General features: G+C 47.3%; 1 protein-coding gene across 2 annotated transcripts in view; it reads left to right on the top strand.

Annotated features, from left to right (window-relative positions):
- Nucleotides 1–20214, top strand: part of ELAPOR2 (endosome-lysosome associated apoptosis and autophagy regulator family member 2) — a 266368-nt gene that overhangs the window by 200033 nt on the left and 46121 nt on the right. For both annotated transcript variants that reach the window (XM_069627825.1, XM_069627826.1), the window contains exons 19-20: nucleotides 14772–14898; nucleotides 18805–18983. In XM_069627825.1, coding sequence (XP_069483926.1) covers nucleotides 14772–14898; nucleotides 18805–18983 — 306 coding nt within the window. The remainder of the gene's footprint in view (nucleotides 1–14771; nucleotides 14899–18804; nucleotides 18984–20214) is intronic.

Below are 20214 nucleotides of genomic sequence, written 5' to 3'. Positions count from 1 at the left end.
ATCATTGCTGTGCCCCCATTGGACTCAATGTCCCAGAATGCCCGTTTAGTTCAGAGTTGATGCTGTTACTGTATAAAGTGTCTCAGAATCCAGGCTGCCGCATTTAGTACAGATGCTTACAAAGGCCTGCATGTCCCAGAATCCATCGTGCCTCTCTCGTCCAAGGTGACTCATCACTGTATAGGGCCACTAATGTGCTTCACGCCCCTGTGAATATCCATGAAGATTATAGATGGGAAGTTCTAAAGACTAACTTTTTAGCATCGAAAATACGCCCTTTCTGCTATTTTGCATTGCTATGCCTCTGAGTACAAAATTCAAGTTTTAAAAATATTTATTTTCTTGATGTATTTTTTTGCGCCAATTTTATATCTAAAATGTCTTTAATTCTGATGCCCCCTGCCAAGCTCCCCTTCTTGTAATTCATGCACCCAACATTTAGTCATGCACACATTAGAATAGGGAGAGTAACCCGATTTCCCCCTTCACTCCGCTGACGCTTTACTCCTCCCCGAAACTATATGCAATGTATTTTAATTATTACAAATGCCACTAGAGAACTACGTTTCCCATAGTAAACTTACCTCTGCACGTGCACAGTCACCTATTGGATTGTGTTCTGTAATGCACTACTGGATTTACTAAATAAGCACCGCTGCGGACTCATTTCGGCTCCTGGAATCACTAATGATATCCGATCAAGACTACATGTCCCAGAATGCACCCTGATCACTCAAGAGCAGACCACTTCATAGGACTGTATCTCCCAGAATACACTTGGTTTATTTCATTATTTTTTTTTCACCAGACTGTCCCGTTAAGTTAATGCTCTGATTACTTACCGGTAATCTTCATTACTCCTAGTCCTACTCTTCCTCGTCACAGTACTTACTTCATGAGGCACCCGCCTCCGACACAGGACCTTCTTCTATTTCTTTAAATCCCTATAACTCCTCCCCCACATCCATGTCACTCAGTTTCATATTACCAAGCCGGAGCATGGGACCTTCCCCGCAGGGAGGGTGAGGAGGGTCGTCAGTACTGTGACGAGGAAGAGTAGGACTAGGAGTAATGAAGATTACCGGTAAGTAATCAGAGCATTACCTCCACGTCCACTCTTCCTCGTCCCAGTACTTACTTCATGAGGTATACCAAAGCATCAACGGGGAAAAGGTCCCAATGAGACAGAGCCAAAAACAGTGCAGCAAAACACACCCACAATAACTCTTAAATCACATCCCCACAGCCAAAAAACTCCAACCACGAAGGAACCAACCCCCGAGTGGGAGAAACTCAACCCATAGCGGTTGATGAAAATGCCTAGACCAGCCAAGGCGGCAGCCATACAAATCTCTTGCAGAGAAAAACCCTCCTTACATCGGGCCAGGAAGCCGCGAAACCCCTGGTAGACCGCCCCTGATTGTGCGCAGGCACAGGCAGGCCAGAAGCCACATAGGCCCTAGAGATCACAACCCGGAACCACCGGAAAATGGAAACCACAGATGCGTTATGCCCAGCCCCAGCCAGACCACAAGCAATCAGAAGACTATCAGATTGGTGGAAAAGGCAAACCAAGCCAAATACTCCAACGCGTCACGCCGGACATCAATGTTAAGCCGAGCCACCTCCTCAGGCGTTCTTGGATCATGAAAGAAGTCAGGGAGAACCAGACCCTGAGAGGTGTGAAACCCGAGAGACAACTGAAGGGAGAAACTTCGGACCACACCCCGGCACCACCGAGTCTGGCAGCACCCTCAGGAAAGGAGCGTGACATAAGAGAGCCCCAATCTCCCCAAGCCTACGGGCAGAAGTGAGGGCAATAAGAAAAGCAGATTTCATTGTAAGATGTTTGATATCAATCTCGGAAATGGGCTCAAAAGGAGGCCTGTGAAGGAACCGTAATAAAAGAGGGAGATCCCAAAAGGAAAACCCTTTATCAGCACAAGGAAGGGAAGAAGAAAAACCCTGGATCAACTTCCCCACCAACACCTCCCCATCCAAGTGACCGTCAGAGTCCCCCAAAAGGAATTTCATGGAGGCCCGCTGAGAGCGAAGCCTGGAAAAACTGCCAGGCCCCTGTCAAAACCCCTCCTGGAGGAACCGAAGGATAGCAGAGGCCAGAACGCAGGGGAGGGATCTCAGACTGCCCATACCAGTCTCGGAAATGGCCCCAATGTCTGCCTAACACCTTCAGAGTGGAGGGTCTAAGAGCATCCATTTGGACTCAACTACAGGATCTGAGAACCCCTGAGATATCAACCTAGACTGAGCAATAGCCACACCGCCCATTGCATCCGGTGGAATTCTAACCGCAGATCCCCTTGAAGGGGACACGGCCACCTCGGAATCAGCCAAGGTTCCTAGGAACGAAGCTCCAACAGAGAGGGGAGCCAACTCCAGCGGCACCAGAACAGAGCTAACAACAACACAGTCACCCTGGACACTCAGATGCACCAAACCACCCGGGGCAGAAGGGGAATAGGCGGAAAGGCATAAAGGAAAACCCCAAGGCAACTGTACAGAGAGGGCGTCCATCCCCCAATCCCCTCAACCTGAAACCGAGAGCAGAAGAGGGGAACTTCTGCTGAGGCCGGGGATGCAAACAGGTCTAGAACCAAGGACCCTAAACTGACACAGGTCACCGCAAAGACCTGGGCCAACAGGACCAGTTCTGCAGAGGAGTGAAAACCGGCGTCTGAGAAGATCCGCTTGAACATTGTCCACCCTTCTGATACGTGAGGCCAGCAGATACACCAGATGAGATTCCTCCCAGGTGCCTATCAGCGCTGCCAGAGCATTCAAGGAACAGCCGGAACCCCTTTTGCAGTTCACATATGCCAAGGCCGTCGTATTGTCCGATCGGACCAAAAACCGCCGACCGTCAAGCAACTCCTCGAAGTACACCAGAGCTTGCACAATGGCACACCTCTTGCCAATTGGATGATCACCGGCTCTCCCCAGATCTCACAACCCTTGAGCTGAGAGGACCCCCAATGTATACCCTTTCTGCTGGTGTTGGTAGTAGGAGAGGTCACAGGAGGAAGGACCATGCACACCTCAGCCTGTAGACCTGAAACCCCCCGCCACCATAGCAGGGACACTCGCAGCGCTGGGGACACTGAAAACAAAACTACGAAAGCCGAGATGTCGGGAGCCAGTGGGAGAGAGTATAAGACACCAGGAGACGTAACCGAAGACAGGCTCAAGGAACTGGAAAACATGCAAGACGCCACGTGCCCCGTAACTTCAGCAACAGGTGAGTCGAGACATACTGCCTTCTGAGAACCCAGCCCAGAACAGCCAGCAAGCGCCCCCCCTGCACAACATCCAGAGTACGCTCTCCCCAGACGTCCGGACAAGCAGTGCAGGGTCTTGAGACCCATAAGCAGGTGACACATCCTAGAAGGCATAGGGACCAGGAACACCCGCAAGTAGAAAACTTGACCCTGAACAGGGAGAGGAACGGGCAAGACGGTAACCCACAACAACCGCTCGGAGAGAACGGATCCCATGGCCAACTACTTGGACCGTGAGCTGGGTACCAAAGTCCTAACCATGCAAACCTGGACAGGAGGAGACAGGAACGGCAACTGATACCCCCTCCAGAAGGAGCCCATTACCCAGGAAGCCGAACCCCACCGGTCCCATACACCTCCGAGAAGATAGAGACGAGGAGCCAGGGAAAACCGCCAGTCACTGCACTTGCACCAGAGGGAAATCACAGGACGTTGAAACAGGCCTGCGCCACAATATAACAGCATGCTTGTCAGCCCACAAAAAGATTTGACCTATCAAAAGGAAGATACTGGACAGGCCAGAAGTCCAGCAGACTATGGCCCCCTCAGCCGACAGAGGAGCCACCAGGCTGGCGTCAAAAGGGCAGAGTACTGTCACAAAGCGGGGCAAAGCAATCCATCCCGGATAGCCGACATCAAAGGCAACCCCCTACCTGAGGTATGCCTATACTGGAAAACCCACTGAAGTGACATCCCCCTCCACCGGCACCAGGGGCTCTGAGAACCCCTCTAAGCACAGACATGTGCCACCATGTGCCCTATCACTTCCCACAAGTCTGAGAGGAGGCGTGAAAGCAACACGTCAGCACCGGAGGACCTAGGGCCTAAAAGAAGAGACACTGGGAACCCCCTGCATGGCCGTTACTTCCATGATCATTTTCCATAATCCCATGCCGGACAAGGGAAAAGCAAATCAACTCCTTTGACTTTCCCTTGCGCAGTTTAGAGGAAGAGGACAGGACAAGGAGTCTGCGTCCATAGCTAGCACAGACCCAAACACACCACTAACACACCACATGACTGAGAGGTGCTTTGAGCCCTGTATCCAGTAGCTGGTAGCCCCATGCTCTAAATCGTTCCAATGCATCGGTCTAGGAAGGATGAAGGACCGAGTCAGCACCGCTGAGACTCGAACCCGAAGTGTAGACTATGCCAGGCCGGTACCCTTCCGGCCGCTTGCAGATGTGTCCAAAATCTGCGCCGTATTCACAGGCAGCACGCAAGGAATGCAGCCAACATCCGGTGCATACTGGGCTGTGTGTGTCTGAGGAGCTGGTGGTATGTGACATGTCTGTGACAGAACAGAGCCCCGCACTTTCAAATACTCTGTCACAGTCACCCCACGACAAGAAGCAGAGAGTCCTCACAACAAAAAAGGAAGGCTAGCCCATACTGCCAAGTGCTTGCCATCATTTCCAATAAAGATGTGTACACAGAGCACGAGGTAACGGCCTTTCAAAGGAGTCAAGATGGCCATACCAGCAAGAGAGGGGAAAACATCAAGCACAGTCCTCCCCTCTCCTTACCTTCCCCCAGAGAATGCAGCTGACATCCGGTGCATCCTGGGCCGTGTGTCTCTGAGGAGCGGGTGCTATGTGGCATGCCTGCGACAGAACAGAGCCCCCGCACTTTCAAATACTCTGTCATAGTCACCCCACGACAAGAAGCAGAGAGGCCTCACAACAAAAGGGAAGGCTTAGCCCATACTGCCAAGTGCTTGCCATCATTTCCAATAAAGATGTGCACACAAAGCACGAGGAAAACGGCATGTTGAAGGAGTCAAAATGGCCATACCAGCAAGAGAGGGGAAAACATCAAGCACAGTCCTCCCCTCTCCTTACCTTCCCCCAGATAATGCAGCCAACATCCGGTGCATCCTGTGCTGTGTGTGTCTGAGGAGCGGGTGGTATGTGACATGCCCGCGACAGAACAGAGCCCCCGCACTCCCAAAGACTCTCTGCCACTGTCAACCCACGACAAGAAGCAGAGAGGCCTCACAACAAAAGGGAAGGCTAGCCCACACTGCCAAGTCGAATCAAGATGGCCAAAACAGGAGGAGAGGGGAAAAACACCAAGCCCAGTCCTCCCCTCTCCTTACCTTCCCCCGGGCCGTGCAGGACCCGGGACACAATGCTCACGCTGCGGTCCGGAGCCCAGCAAAGAACCGAGCGAGGCAATCCAGCTCAACTGTGACCCCAAGCCCCGCAGGGGGCCCAGGAGCAGTGCCGCACCTGAGGGAGCCGAGGGCCCCGCCACACAGCCCCCCCCCAGGGGGCCAGCAATCGGTGCTCCCTGGTGCCCCGCACCGGGAAGAAAAAGTCCAACCTGCCGGAGGCAGGAAAAATTTAAACTGAGTGACATGGATGTGGGGGAGGAGTTATAGGGATTTAAAGAAATAGAAGAAGGTCCTGTGTCGGAGGCGGGTGCCTCATGAAGTAAGTACTGGGACGAGGAAGAGTGGACGTGGAGGTAATGTGTGTGCATTCCTGCTGCATGTTGATTGTTTAATTAATCATTTCTAACCCGTTTAATACTGCAGACCAGTGTCTACGCGCGGTGCCAGGATTCAAACCTGTGTTGCTCTGTGTTGTCTTGCCTCCAAGACAAACACGTTGCCGTTGAGCAATCCTCCCTGTTGATGTATGTATGCATGCAAGGATGTGTTATGTAATGAATGTGTGTGTGAATGATGCATGGGTCTCTGGGAGCAAGTAAATGGTGCAGGAATGAATGATTTCAGTAAATGAGCGAGTGAATGGGTTGCGGTGTGCATGTGTTTGTGCTGGGCCGGTCACCGAGCAGCTGGTTTTGCCGGGTGGGGATGTGGGGTATTGTGCCATAATGGAAATGCCCTTCTTTTTTAAAAAAATTTTTATGGGCAGCTGTGAAATGATGAAGCAAGCATTTTGCGTTATGTGCCAAGACTGGTATTTTGGGGCACCCTGTCTAGCTCTTTTTTTCTGTGGCATAACTTTTTTTTTACACATTTATAATGAAGCAGGTATCTGATGTGTTATTAGGTTGCTAGACTGTCATTTTAATGCAGCCAGTGCAGTTATTTTTATTATGATATTTTATTTATATCACGCTCGTACACAAGCGTTTCAGAGCGCGACCGGGAACAAGGGAGAAAAAAAAGAAAACGGCGATCTTACTAGGCCCAGTGACATTTTACGAAAGCGCAAATACAAGAAGGGGGAAAAGAGGGGGAAATGTATGGAATGGGGGGCAGTACAAAGTGCAGAGGAGAGAAACAGAATAAATATTAAATAAAATAAATGAGGGCGATAAACCATGGTAGTGCAGCCAGCAGGTGGCAGGTGGAGGTTAGTCAGATAGTGTATATCTGATAAGTGCTGAAGAAAGTGGGAGGGGAACTGTATGGGAACAGATACAGAACCCTAGGAGAGGGGGCCTGGAGGCAGTGCAGCGCGCTGGCAGGGTGAGCAGGTACCTGGGCCCGAGTGACAGAGGGTGGCCAGGTGCACGATGCCAAGAGAAGAAACAGGTCAACAGTGGAGAAGGGGGTCAAATGCAGAGGCAGAGGAAGGTATTGAGGTGCTTCCGGAACCGGAGATGGTTCTCCTCAAGTTTTAGAGTGGCAGGGAGGCTGTTCGAAAGGGAGGCACCAGCCGAAGACTGAGATCTACCCCCAGCTCATTTCTTTGTGAAACGACTAACCCTGAGGGAGGTGGAGGGAGAGAAGCGAAGGGCTCAAGAGGGGAGGTAATTACAGAGGAATAGCTGAAGGTATTTTGGACCCATACCACAGAAAGCCTTGTTGACGATGCAGAGGGTTTTAAATTTAATCCTTGCATCCAGTGGGAGCCAATTAAGGGATTTTAGGGCTGGAGAGATCCCAGAGCTTGAGGCCAAGGACAAGTCTTGCACTCCTGCTCTGGATTAGTTGTAAAGGGTGGAGAGTGGAGGCAGGTATATTTAAAAAGAGGCTGTTAAAATAATCCAGCCTGGAGAGAACCAGAGCTTGGGCGACAGTGAGCTTTTGAGGGAAGGAGAGGAAAGGCAGAGTACCTCTAAGAAGGTGCAATAAAAAGCTTGACTTTTTGGAGACGTCAGTGATGTGTGCAGAGAAGGAGAGTGTAGAGTCAAAGATAACACCAAGGTTTTTAGTCACAGAGGTGGCGGTAGGAGGAGGGCCAAGGGAGGCCGGCCAGAGTGAGAAGGAAGGATTGGGGTGGTGTACAAAGATCGGTGGTGGCCCACCAGTTTTGAACGGCAATTAGACAATCGGAGATGAGGGAGGAGGAGGAGGAGAGGGAGGAGGAGGAGCAGGAGGAGGCGGCTGAAGGAAGCCTATTGTGGCATGGCATTTTATTCTTGGTCTACTTCATGCACAGTCCAGAGGGTGTGGTGGGGGGGTCGAAGGGAGGGGGCACCCAAAACTCTTGCACAGGACACTGGGAGACCTGGGCCAGGCATTGCCTTTTAACATAGTAGCATGCATGTTGGGCAACACAGACATGCCTGGTACTCTCTATATGTGAATGGCATGCCCAACATACATGTGCATGAGGTTTAACTTTCACCACATGCTCTCCCTCATCTGAATGACCACCCCTGCATGTCTGTACTTGTGACATGCCGTTCAGGTTGCACTCTTGTATGTGCTCTAGCTCCTAGAAGCGTCTCTTACGCTAGATAGAATTACAAATAAAGATCACAGAACACATAACCAGACAGACTCAAAATATATGGCAAAACACTAGTTTATTCTCAGTTTATAAAGTTGGGAGACCTGGCAAACATCAGACTGATGCATGCACACTCGCAACTAAGATTGATTATGCAAAGGTGTAGTGAGGCAATTATTGACTAGAGAGCATGTTCAAGCACCCCCTGCCTTCCACCAAAGGAAACAAAATGATAAGATGAGAAAGGACACATTTGAAATGGCGCTTTGAACTGCCCTGGTAATGCAGCTGTTATAAAGAATAGTTATTTTGGGCCACACTAGTAGGGATCAAATAAGGCATTAGCTTGCACAATGAGTGTGTTTAAAATAGCATAGATTAGGTAACAGGACAGCATGTACACAAGATAGGAACTCACTACACAAGTAGGGCAGAAAAGTGTAGGTAGATGAGGTTGCTGCTACCCATCGGAAGGGAAATAAGGTGACAGGCATGCACTAGGAAACCGGAAAATAGCAAAGCAAATGTGTCCTGCAGAGAATACAATGTGACAGCAGTTGCCATTTTAAAACTGCACAAGCGCAGCAGAGAATAAAGTTCTGTAGCTTTAAGACGGCCTCCCAGCAACACACGCTAATGAAACAAATAGTGTTAATTCAGATAAATCTACAGTGGCTGGACATAGCTGCCTCAAAGGAATGTCCAAAGCCGACGACGCCGGAGGCAAAGTTCACATAACAGAACAAGATATCAATGTCTAGGAAGCAAGCATTCAACATTAAAGTAAATCTGTAATAACAACAGAGCAGGCTATTTGAAGTCCTCGAGATGAACGTAGCATCTCAGGAAATTTCCTAGTAGTTGACAGATTAATGTCTCAGCAATCAGCTAGGCATGACAGAGAAGTGCAAGTGTGGCTAAAATGACAAAATAATTGCTTTGACGAAAATATTAAACATGGTCAAGGTGAAAAGACTCATAATAGTTACTTATAATGTGTCAAGAACAGGGGGGTGCGTTTACTGTTGCAAGACAGGGAGCGCCAGAAAACTGAAATTTGGGCAATGACAAAACTCTTAAACTGGGAGATGACATTGCTGGGATAACATGGGCTGTTTTATTTAATTAAGACCAAGGTGCGATACGCTTGTCCTCTCCTCGCATCTACATTTACATGTCATCATGCAGCCAGTTCAAGGATAGTGTGACCACATGCTAATCGATAAACATGTACCTTTTTCACTGCAGCAGCAGTTTTTGGGCTAACCAATAATGTTCAAGAATGGTGATATTGCACATGAAATGGGATGTTTTATGGGTGGGACCTGAGATAGTTACCCAATCAGTAGGGTGGGACATATAGATACTATATGTAGCTTAGCAATGAAAACCAATGAGCAGTAGAGATAGGTTTCCATAACTCAGTGATGACAGCAGAATGACTCATTTGTATTATATAAGCTGTGTTTTCTGTTCAAATGTTGGAGAATTTGAGAGAGTGAGCCTGGCTGTTAATTTCCTTTTTTTCCCCCAGCTTTGCATACTTTCAATAAAGGTGGGTTACTTCGCATTTTGCATACCGCCATCCACTCTGTGCTGTCTCTTTATTGGCAAATCCCAGGTAGACGGCTCTGCTGGGTTTTGCGCCCTGTTTTCAAAGGTCTTATACCCCAATGTGCGTCATCTATGACGCCATAATACAGGGCAAAATACAAAACCTATCGAGGGAAGGGATTGCTTAAGGGAACATATTTACTTATAATACTGTGTAGCTGTATTATACAAATTAGCCATTGTGTAGGCAAAAAAGACAGCTTCAGTGATCGCATAGCCAAAGCGAATTCCAGTACTAAGGAATTATTTAACATTTTTAAAGAACTGGAATCTCCTACCCCTGTAGCTGTACGAAAGACACCTTATGGTGTACTAACATACAGAATGCTCTCCAAGATAAAATCACTATGCTATTAAACAAGATAAAAACCAAAACAAAAACTCATTAACAATGCTATCCCTCAGGACCTGCCCTCTCCCCCTCTACCTAATATACCACAATTCAACTTCAAGCATCTCTCTATTAAAGAAGTGAAGATGGTTATACTTAAACTCAAACCAAGTTATTGCCAGGGTGACTCATGCCCTGCCATGCTTACCAAGGAGGCAGCCAATGAACTTGCCCCCCCTTCATCACATAATTTATCAATGCATCATTTGCCTCCAGTACTGTCCCCACCAATCTGAAAGATGCCCGGGTACTCCCACTGTTAAAAAAAACCCTCACTAGATTCAAACAACCCATCTAATTATAGACCGATTACAACTGTCCCATTCTTGTTAAAAATACTGGACCGTGCAGCCTACCTCCCGATACAGCATTACCTAGAAGCAAACAATCTGCTAGGACTAAGACAGTTAGGATTCAGACCTAGACACGCTCATTGACGTAAGACACAAATTCAGATCCTAAAAGACAAGGGTAAATCTGCCTTACTCCTACTACTTGACCTATCAGCAGCATTTGACTTAGTGAATCATGATATTTTATGTAGACATCGGTCATCTGCCGCACACTTCTCAGACCAAGCCAACACCTGGATGAAATCCTTCCTTGGCAACAGATCAATGAGGGTCTTTGCACCTTCTGCATCTGCCTTACCATCACCGGTCACTTGTGGAGTCCCTCAAGGGTTTTGTGCATCCCCAACTCTTTACATGTCTTCACCAAACCCCTATTACGCAAACGACACCCAGATGCTCATCCCCATCACTGGTGACTACGCTGCAGATAGTCAAACCCTTAATGATATTTGCAGCACCATTCAAATCTGGATGGCGAAGCACGGTTTATGTCTAAACGACGACAAAACCGAATTACTCCTCCTTGGCTCTCCATCTAAACGGAGCAAATTAGGGACCCTCTTCAACTACTTCAACATCGAGGGTAACACCATCAAAGTAGCCACGGTGTGAAAACTTTAGGAATCCACATTGACTCAGCACTCACATTTACGAGACAGACTAATGCATTAGCATCCTTCACAGCCTATGCATGTAGGCTTGTTACAGCCTGCCGCCCGTACCTGAACACCACTAACTGCGTTTCAGTAGCAAGAGCCCTAGTATTATCTAAGCTTGACTATTGCAATGCGCTCTACCTGGGCACATCCCAACAAAATATCAACAAATGCAAGTCATGCAAAATAATACAATCAGATCAGCATGTAACATCCCCAGGAAACAGCACATCACCGCAACCAGACGGAACATAAAATGGCTCAACATTAAGCACAGAATAGACCTAAAGTCACTCTCACTCATCCACAAGTGTCTCCACAACCAGGCCCCCACTTACCTATCTGACACCTTCTCACGTCCTACATCGACGTGACCTGCTAGAACAGCGCAATCACACTGTGTGGTCATCCCATGATTCAACCAACAACGCGCAGGCCGAGTTAGCTTCCCAGTCCTTGCCGCAAAGAAATGGAATGCTCTACCCATCTCCATAAGAGTGGAACCATCCTTCGTTCAATTCCGCAGCAAGGTTAAAGCCTGGTCCTACGAGCAGGACCACAATCCATCCGCTTTATAAAAAACAATACAATAAATTCCTTTATCCAATTGCCACTGCCTGTATATATGTAGCTGTTTTCACACTGTATAATAATCTGTATCTTGCTACCATATATGTTAATAGCCTGGATTGTCTGTATATTTTATGCATGTGTAATTTCTTAGTTTTTTTGTACAGTTTATGCCCGTGCAACATGTAAGATTCAGCACCCAGTTGCCCCAGGGCTCGGACGCGATTTACAAATAAATAAAATACAAAAATAAATACTTATGGAACATATAAGGATTAGGGCATCATTGGCTATCCCTTATCTGTAGGGCACACCTCGAACCTCCTCTTAATACGTATAGTATTGATTATAATGGCCAAACTGTCAGTGGATTGGTCTATGCAATGTTGTATGTTAGGTTGTCCCTCAAACCCACATGCAATCCCAACCTTGGACTTTCGACTCTTTAGCGGCACGTCAGTGAAACGAAATGTAGGTGTTTGATTCCATCAGACTACTCCCCATTTTCCCAATTAGGCCATCATCTCTCATCAGCCGGATGTAAGCCAAAGTCTTCCTTTTGTAGTTGACCTTGTTGACTACTGACTGGCCTGGAACATTCAAGGGATTGTAAGCACACCACTATCTTCATCTGAGGCTTAATGAATAGTCCATTTTCTCTTCTTTGAAATCACGTGTTAGTAAACCACAAATGTGTCCATTTCGACTTTCTATTTTCTACTAATTATGCTAGATGCACTTGCTCCTCTTGGCCTCTAGAGACTTGCTCACTCTATCTCAAATGAACCTTGTGCACTTTTGATTGACCAACTGTTGGCTCTTGCAGATGTTTTCTTCTTATTAAATCTATGAGGAATATCCCACATTCAGAGCATATCCATGTAACTCCCTTTATGCTCTGTGCTTATACCTTTAAAATAGCATCCTTTATTCAGGCCCAACCTTGACTCATCGTCGGTTCTGCACACGGGACTATTCTTCTGCGTCTCCCGATTCTACACCCTTAGTCTGTCTGTGAGGTAGCTTGGTTAAATCAGACATGAGTCGTTATTCATTTTCCTATAATGGCCGTCCTAGCCACATTTATATATACTTTTTGTTTCCTATCTACCTTCCGTTACTGCGTATTTACAGTTATTGATCAGTAAGTAACGTCCTCTGCTTTGTAGTCATGATTACTTTAGATTTTAGGTACATGTGTCTCTTAGTGCTTCAGTTGCGTTGTTACTCCTAAGTACTTTCATATTGTTTCAACATAGGTTCATATATCTTCTTTATGATATCACTTCACGGTCGTTGTCAAGCTTAACTGAACGCTCCATAGTGCCAATGGTGCCTGCTGGCATTCTTCTACGTGGAATCCTTCCACTGGCTTAACATGAGGGTACATTCTGTATGGCTGTCTGAGTGATAGCGTCTCTCGTACACTGAATGCGGTATGGGAACAAAACGGGGGTCCCATTTACTGCTCTTCTCTGACTATTCCAGTATGATGGCGTAAGGGGGTGGGATCTACTGATAAAGTGCCTACCTGCTCCTCTACACCTAGCACCCATTCTCTCTAAATGACAGCTGCAAGCTTTGTCTGCATTCGGTCGTAGCAAAGGTTCATTAGCAATAGGCTGTCCGTAGCAACTTGCTTGTGATATATTTTCAACCTGGATGGGCCCAATCATCAGATGAGCTTATGCAATCCTTCTCGAACAGCTCAGGCAGAGAATCCCAAACAGTTGCTAGCTACAAATCTTTTACATTTCCATTGCGCCCAATCCCCATCTACTCACTGGCATTAGACGCCGCTAGCCCAGCAAAAGTGGTTTCAGGCCCCTCTGGCAGCGATCAGCCTGTGATGAGTGCAACTTTCTCCCAGACGTTGACCCCAAAAGCCTGGATCCTCTAGCAACGCCAGGCAAGATTTACAAATTCTGCATGATGGGAGCTACACGTTGACATCAATTTTAGTAATCTTTAGTGGCGTATAATAAACGTGATTTGACCGTCTGATCCTACTCTAGGAGCACTGTTGTTGAACATGACTTACGGCTGGTGTGTTGCAGGATTGTTGGAGTGAGGCCAGTTCAGTGTCTGCAAGGGTTATTCCACATGACACCTGGAGTACATGAAGAGTAACTGGATTGTGCCCACCAATGGAAGAGACCATCGGCGGGGCCCCCTTTAGTTCTGGATGAGGTCCGGCGCATAGATGTCCCTGCAGCACATCACTGTGCGAGTGTAGAGCTCATGACTTTGTCTGCCTGGAGGAAGACCTTCTTCCAGTTGCTTTGGGATTCCTGTCATTGTTTGCCAAAGGAGTTTGCAGATTCACCTAAACTTGCACACATTTTAGTGGCTGCGTGCACACTCGACTGTCAATCACACACGCGGCACCATTCGAACATTGTGCGGCCATCCAGTCGGGAATGGTCACCAGACCAAACATTCCTGGTATGGGGTTCAGAGTGATCCCAGCCACCAGTGTGGGAGTGGGTGGAGCCTACAATGATTACTTATGGGAATTCGGGACAAACACGCATGCCCTTAGCACTTAAACACCCAATCAGATCTGCTCATGGATGCCTGGATCTCACAACCTGGATTCCCCGGTAGACCAGGAGCATTTATGACAGTCTTTTTTTCTTTTCTTTTTTTTCTTACTTTTTTTTTTCCCTTTTTTTCTTCTTTTATTTTCTTCCATGCTACCTAGCTATACACGGTTTTGTTTTGGAGTCACGCTGGACTTCTAAATCCAGGTCCCCATTTTAATGGGGACTCGCAGGAAACAAGCCTTTGCAATTCTTTAGAAGGTTGTACAAAGTGGCAGCCATTTTGTGATCGGGGAAGAAACGGGTACCACCAGCCAGTCGGCAGAGGGAGTCTATCAGGGCGACTTGCTCCAGGAAACCAGGGACATAAGCACTGAGTTGCATAATCTGACAGGCACTGGCTGGCGGCTTGCTGAGATATAGGCCAGTGAATGATGAAGGAAATAGGTGCCCGTTAATAGGTGCCCTTTGTGTCTGTAACAACATTGTGTTCTTCAAGTAATGTGCCCAGATACCTTTGGGTTAGGTGCGCTATATGAATAAATAAACAGAGCAATCATTATTTATCTTTGAGCCCTGTACCCACACAATCATAAAGTTATTGAAAAGTGTTCTTCAGCACTAGGCTACATAGATTTGTCAGCATTTACACAGGAAGCAAACCTAATTATGTATATGTTTTACATTTTTCTGCAGAAACTGCCCAGCAGGGACCTGTGATGGTTGCACGTTCTACTTCCTGTGGGAGAGTGCAGATGCCTGCCCCATGTGCACACCCAATGACTACCACGAGATTGAGCAGTCCTGCAAAGAAGGGGTTCAGGTGTGTCCTTAAGGGTGCTGGCCAAAAGATGTTTGGAAAGGAGCTGTTAACATATTCTAAAATGAAAGATGCGTCAATATCATCATCCACAGAACAGATGCAAAGTGAAGATCTCAATTGTGTAAGCGTGGGTCTGCAACCTGTAGCTCTCCCGGTGCTGTGGACTACAAGTCCCATGATCCCTAGCCATAGACTGTACTGGCGAAGGCTGATGGGAGTTGTAGTCTGAGGAGCGAAAGGTAGTGGACCTCTAGTGTAGATTGATCTGTGAAAAGAGGTAGTTGGAATTCCCTGTGTTTTTATTAAAATAAATATTTAAATTGGCAACTGGGTTAACTGAGGGAAATAGCTCTGCGCCTCAATATCCTTCAATAAAATCCTGTGCTAGACTATTGAACACAAAACCAGGCCTGCATTACCGAACGGATGGGATCAGAGATGCCTCGGAGAAGGTTGTGGGTGGGCGCTACCAGCAGCCAGTGGTCGAAGTGAGCGGGAGCGGTCGGGAGCGGTGCTCCTCTACTTTTTTAAATTACCTTTTACAGCTCCTATACTTTTATTTTAAAAAGAAACTGTTCCGGAATGGTTTAGTTTTAAAATAAAAGTGTCGGAAGAAGTCGAAACTTGCCCTTTCGGTGCACTACACTGAACGTTCCCTTAAACAGCAAGTGCAAATGTCTGGGTGTGTGTATTGTGTGTGAGAGGGAACGTGATGATGGGGTTTGTGGGGAGTGGGTGCAGGCTAGCAGGGAACATAGTTCCACTACTTCTTTTCGTACACTTTGACTACTGCCAGCGGCCATGCGCTGGCGGCGGTAGCAGCTTTGCTACCCCCACCTCCCAGAATCCTCCCCTACTCACTAATTCAGTAGTGGTTTCTGCCGCTTGGCTTAGTGGAAGGTGGATGGGGGAAGTGCTAGTCGGTCACGGGTGGAGCTTCTTTCATCATAGCTCCTCCTCCTCCTCATCTGTCACTTCTGGTACAGATGCTGGAAGGAGGTAGAAGTCTCCGTCTAACAACCTTAGAATTGGCACTTCAGTCCAAATGTTGTGGACTATGACTCCTATGACATTTCCCCCCCTCCCCCACACCTTAGAATTTGATGTGCAGGGCTGAAGAGGGCTATATGTTGCAGCCCCTGTCTTGGTGGCATGGCCACATCGACAACATACTGCAAACAAGGGGTTGAACCCTTTTCAGTAGTCAATCTGCAGTATAAATTAAACATTCTTTATGTAAATGCCCACCCCGACCTTTATCTAGAGGTTTCACAACAAAATCCATATCTATAATGTGCAATATAGGGGCAGCACTGTGACCGTCAACCTTTACCAGAACAGGCAGCTCGCAAAGGTGTTACCCCAAACAGAGACCTCCTTTGTACCATCTCTGGGATATCAAGATTGTACCAAGAATGCAAGTAAAGTTCAAGCCGGACCCTCTACTCCTCCAGCAACCCCCCCCGCCCACCACCCTTCTTGTAACTTCCTTAGCACCCCCCTGGGTGCTCTGCTCAATACAGTTGTGAATGGATTTGTTCTGAGCAATCAAAGAAAGACGGAAAATTAAATAAGAAATGGAGTCACAATATCCAGTTGTTTTTGAATGATGGTGAGTGTGAGAAACCTGGGGGTGCCCTCACATCTACTCCCCTTGGATCTCCTTCTCTGGTTACCAGGGACAGTCCATTGCCTTTGGATCCCGGCCCTGGGGTTGGAGAAGCCAGGGAGGGTCACCTGGGTGGAGGGTGCTTTGGGATTGGGGAGAGGACAGACTTGAGGGAGATGTGGTACTCCCCCCCCCCCCCTTCCCATTCTGTAATGAACACATAGTCCCAGAAGCCTTTGTGGGATGTTGTTAACCCATTTTCTTTGGTCAGAGTAGCGTCAGGAAGAATGATGGGTCTTGAAGATGCAGAAGGAGATTGAGAAAGAGGAAGGGGCCCTCAGGCGAGACATGGTAGCCCCTTTCCATAATTATGTCCAACCAAAACCTCCCCTGACCTTTATGGGTTATTGCCCTGATTTTCCCCCATTCAACCTTTAAAAGTACTGGGATGATGATGAAGAAGAAGAAGAAGAGGAGACTGAGCGGAATGAACATTATACTTTCGTTTTACCACTCTGGCACTGGGGCAAGGAAGATGCCTGCAAAGTCTGAGGAGAGTGAGGCATGTCCCCTTTATTGTGGTCAGGCAAACCCAATTAAGAATGTTAGTCGGTTGCAGGTGTATAAAACGAGAGGCAGAGAACACCAAGAGAAGAAGCAGGGAGGCCTATGGGGAGAGGACCAGCAGGGGACCCGCTTTCGCAGGAGGAAACTGTGGTGGGACCTGTGGAGGAGCGAGGACGCCGGCCAGCAGCCCAGGGAGGGAGTCTCTGTGACACGATAACAGCAGCCGGGGCTGCGGAATTATCAGGGAGTAGGATGCCATCCGCTTCAGTGCAGAGCCGGCAAAGCAATCCGCATGTACAGTCCCGGTGAGCAAGCAGGAACTGCAGAAGCTGGTTCATCGACGGCCGAAGAAGGCAGGAGACCGGTGAGTGTCAAGGAAAGGCACTTGGTAAACAGGGCGTTCCTAGCAGGCTGTGAGTTAGGTAACATTTACCGAAAATATGAAATTGAACAAAGTGAATGCATAATATTTACTGAACTAAATGGAAACCTGAAATTGAGCTTAACAAATATCCATTGAATATCAAACTAAATGGCACTGGGCAATTAAGCTTATTATAATGTGAAATGGAGTAAAACTTCAATGGGCAAAGCAAGGAACTGCCAAGGAGGAAACACACATGTGTAAGTCACATATGGAAAAGAGTGCAAGTGTGAAGGAGTGAAGGAGTGCAGGAGTGCAAGTGTGAAACAGTGCCCTAGAAAAGTGGGATATGAACAAAACCACTACAAAGTGAACTTTAAAAATAAATGCAGTACGGCAAGGCCAAAGACTGGACGAGGTGTGTGACACATTATGGCAGAGCCAAGGGGCTGAACAGTAGAAGCCAGAAAAGTGTGAACCTGCATGTGAAGCCAGGAGCCCAACAAAGAGCAGTAAAGTGAAACTAGCTTTGCATACAGGAGCAGGTATAGAAGAACCTGTGTGGGCAGAAGGGCCTGGGGATACAGGTTGCGCGACCTGTGATGGGTGGACCATGTGGTTTGTCAACTGCACCTGGACCAGTGAATCCTGAACCATGAAAACTCAAAGACATTGTGAAAAAAAACAAAAGAAATGCACTGCAAATGAACTTCTGAAGCAAGCCAGAAGGAGGGTCAAGTGGACCTAGAGTTGTGTTGAACCTCTGAATGACTGAACCTGTGAGACAAGTTGGTAATCAAGGGGAAGGGAACCCTGCGAGTTAATGAACTACACATTCTGTCTTGGGGATGGAGCCTCAAGGCCTCTGTGTTTTGAATTGTGTTACCTTGAGCAGAAAAAGGTAATTTTGAGACTTTAGTTGAACTTTCCTGAAATTGGGAAAGGGGAGCTGAAAAGGAAGCTATGAGCTCGAAAAGCTCAGAACTTTGTGTGGATCACCATTCCTTTCAATTCTCACATACCTGCACATTGTTTATCTTTAGTTGTGAGGGCAAGGATAGGTTTTGGACACACAGACTTTTAAATTGAACTCTTTGACTCAGACTATCCTTAGTTTTTTTCGAGTAGGGTAAATCCCACCTTCGCATAAGATTAGTTGGGCCTTCTGTCATCCTGTCATTTTGATTCAATAAATGATTCTATTTCGAACTTTAAGTCTGTTGTCTGTGTCTTGCTTCATGATGCCGTCACATGATGCATACATAATTGTTTTATAGTCTTCAATGCACCTTTCTTCTGTTTTAAGTTATATGTTGGCTTTTGTAAATGTAAAAGGCACATCATAACTGTTGTTCTCTTTTACCAGGAAACAGTGTACATGTGGAAGGACCCGAAACAGTGTGTTAAAGGCGTTTCTTTGCCAAAAGCCACCACCGCCCCCTGTGAATCCATTGACTTCTGGTTGAAAGCGGGCGCCTCCGTCGGGGTCTTCATAGCCGTAATCCTTGGGGCTTTGACCTGCTGCTTCTGGAAGAAGAACAAAAAGTAAGGTTCAAGCCGGGTACATGCCTGGTGAGGTCGCCGTAGGGGCCCAGAATGCTTTTCCCCTTTAATGATGGGGTGTAAAATTCCAATAGAACCCAGTTCACAAAAATTTGGCCCAAGGTGTTTGGCCACCCAAACCGCCCCCCAAGGGAGTCTTCATTAGGAACTATTTTGAAAAATCTAAATTTAAATGCATTTTGTAGTTCTCATTATATTTTTTTAAATGCATTCTGGGATGGTTGAAGTGCTTGCTCTGTGACTGAAAGAAAATAGCATCTGCTTATACATCCCTAGCCAGCCTCTGCAATTCTGACCTTCAAGCTACAAACCGAGAACCTTATCTAGGCAGGGAGCGCAAGAAAAGACCCAAGTCTGTGCAAATGAACCCCTGAGGTGTACCCCATGGATTCCATCAATCCTGAGGTCTCTAGAAGTTGATATACTTCATTAGCATCCTGATGAGGTGGGGTGTGGCAGCCTCTCAGCCAATCGGGAAGCTCACAGCGCAGTCTTTACCTCATAGTAAAGCCCCCATTTGGAGCATCTTCATAAGCGGGAGACCACCATTTTACCTGCCGGGATGTGGGTAAGTGCGCTCCCACAGTGCCCAGCGCCCCCCTCGCTCAAACCACAATTTCCACATCCCTAACCCATCCCCACCTCACTTAAATGGGTGGGGTTTTTGGGGGCTTCAATCAGGCCTATAACTCGGCCCTGGGGCATTACCTGACCCTGTACAGCCAGCACTCGTCCGGGTTTATTGCTTAGTTAAAATCCTTGGACTGTTCAGAGCATTGTTCGTGGACGAGCTTTGGGTCCTAGAATGCTACTCCCCAAGACTACTGAGCTTTCATGCGGCCAATTCCCTGAACTGCTCGGGCTGATTTTGTACACTAAAAACCTCTATATACGAATATAGAAGATATGCTTTCAATGGCTTTATAGACGCCACTCTCAGGCCGTACTTGACATTATTATTACAGGGCTTTAATTTCATCTTCAGGGGCCATAAGGCCCAAGGCCCAGCTCTGTAAAGCTTAGTTTGCACATTAATTCCATTATCCAAATGTTCTAAGCCAATCGGAACATGTGCACTGTATCTATAGTCTACGGAATAGAACAAATTACAAATATTTTAACTTGTGCACCTGCCTAACAAGCAGCTCGCAATTTTCTTCAGCTGTGTAACGCCAAAGGGGCCTGTGACGTTCAGTTCCCCAAATCCACAAAC

This window comes from Ambystoma mexicanum, chromosome 12 (assembly GCF_040938575.1).
Source record: "Ambystoma mexicanum isolate Mex_15411 chromosome 12, UKY_AmexF1_1, whole genome shotgun sequence".
NCBI classification, from domain to species: Eukaryota; Metazoa; Chordata; class Amphibia; order Caudata; family Ambystomatidae; genus Ambystoma; species Ambystoma mexicanum.
The sequence above is the reverse complement of the archived record's forward strand: the minus strand, read 5'-3'. Positions and strand labels throughout refer to the sequence as shown.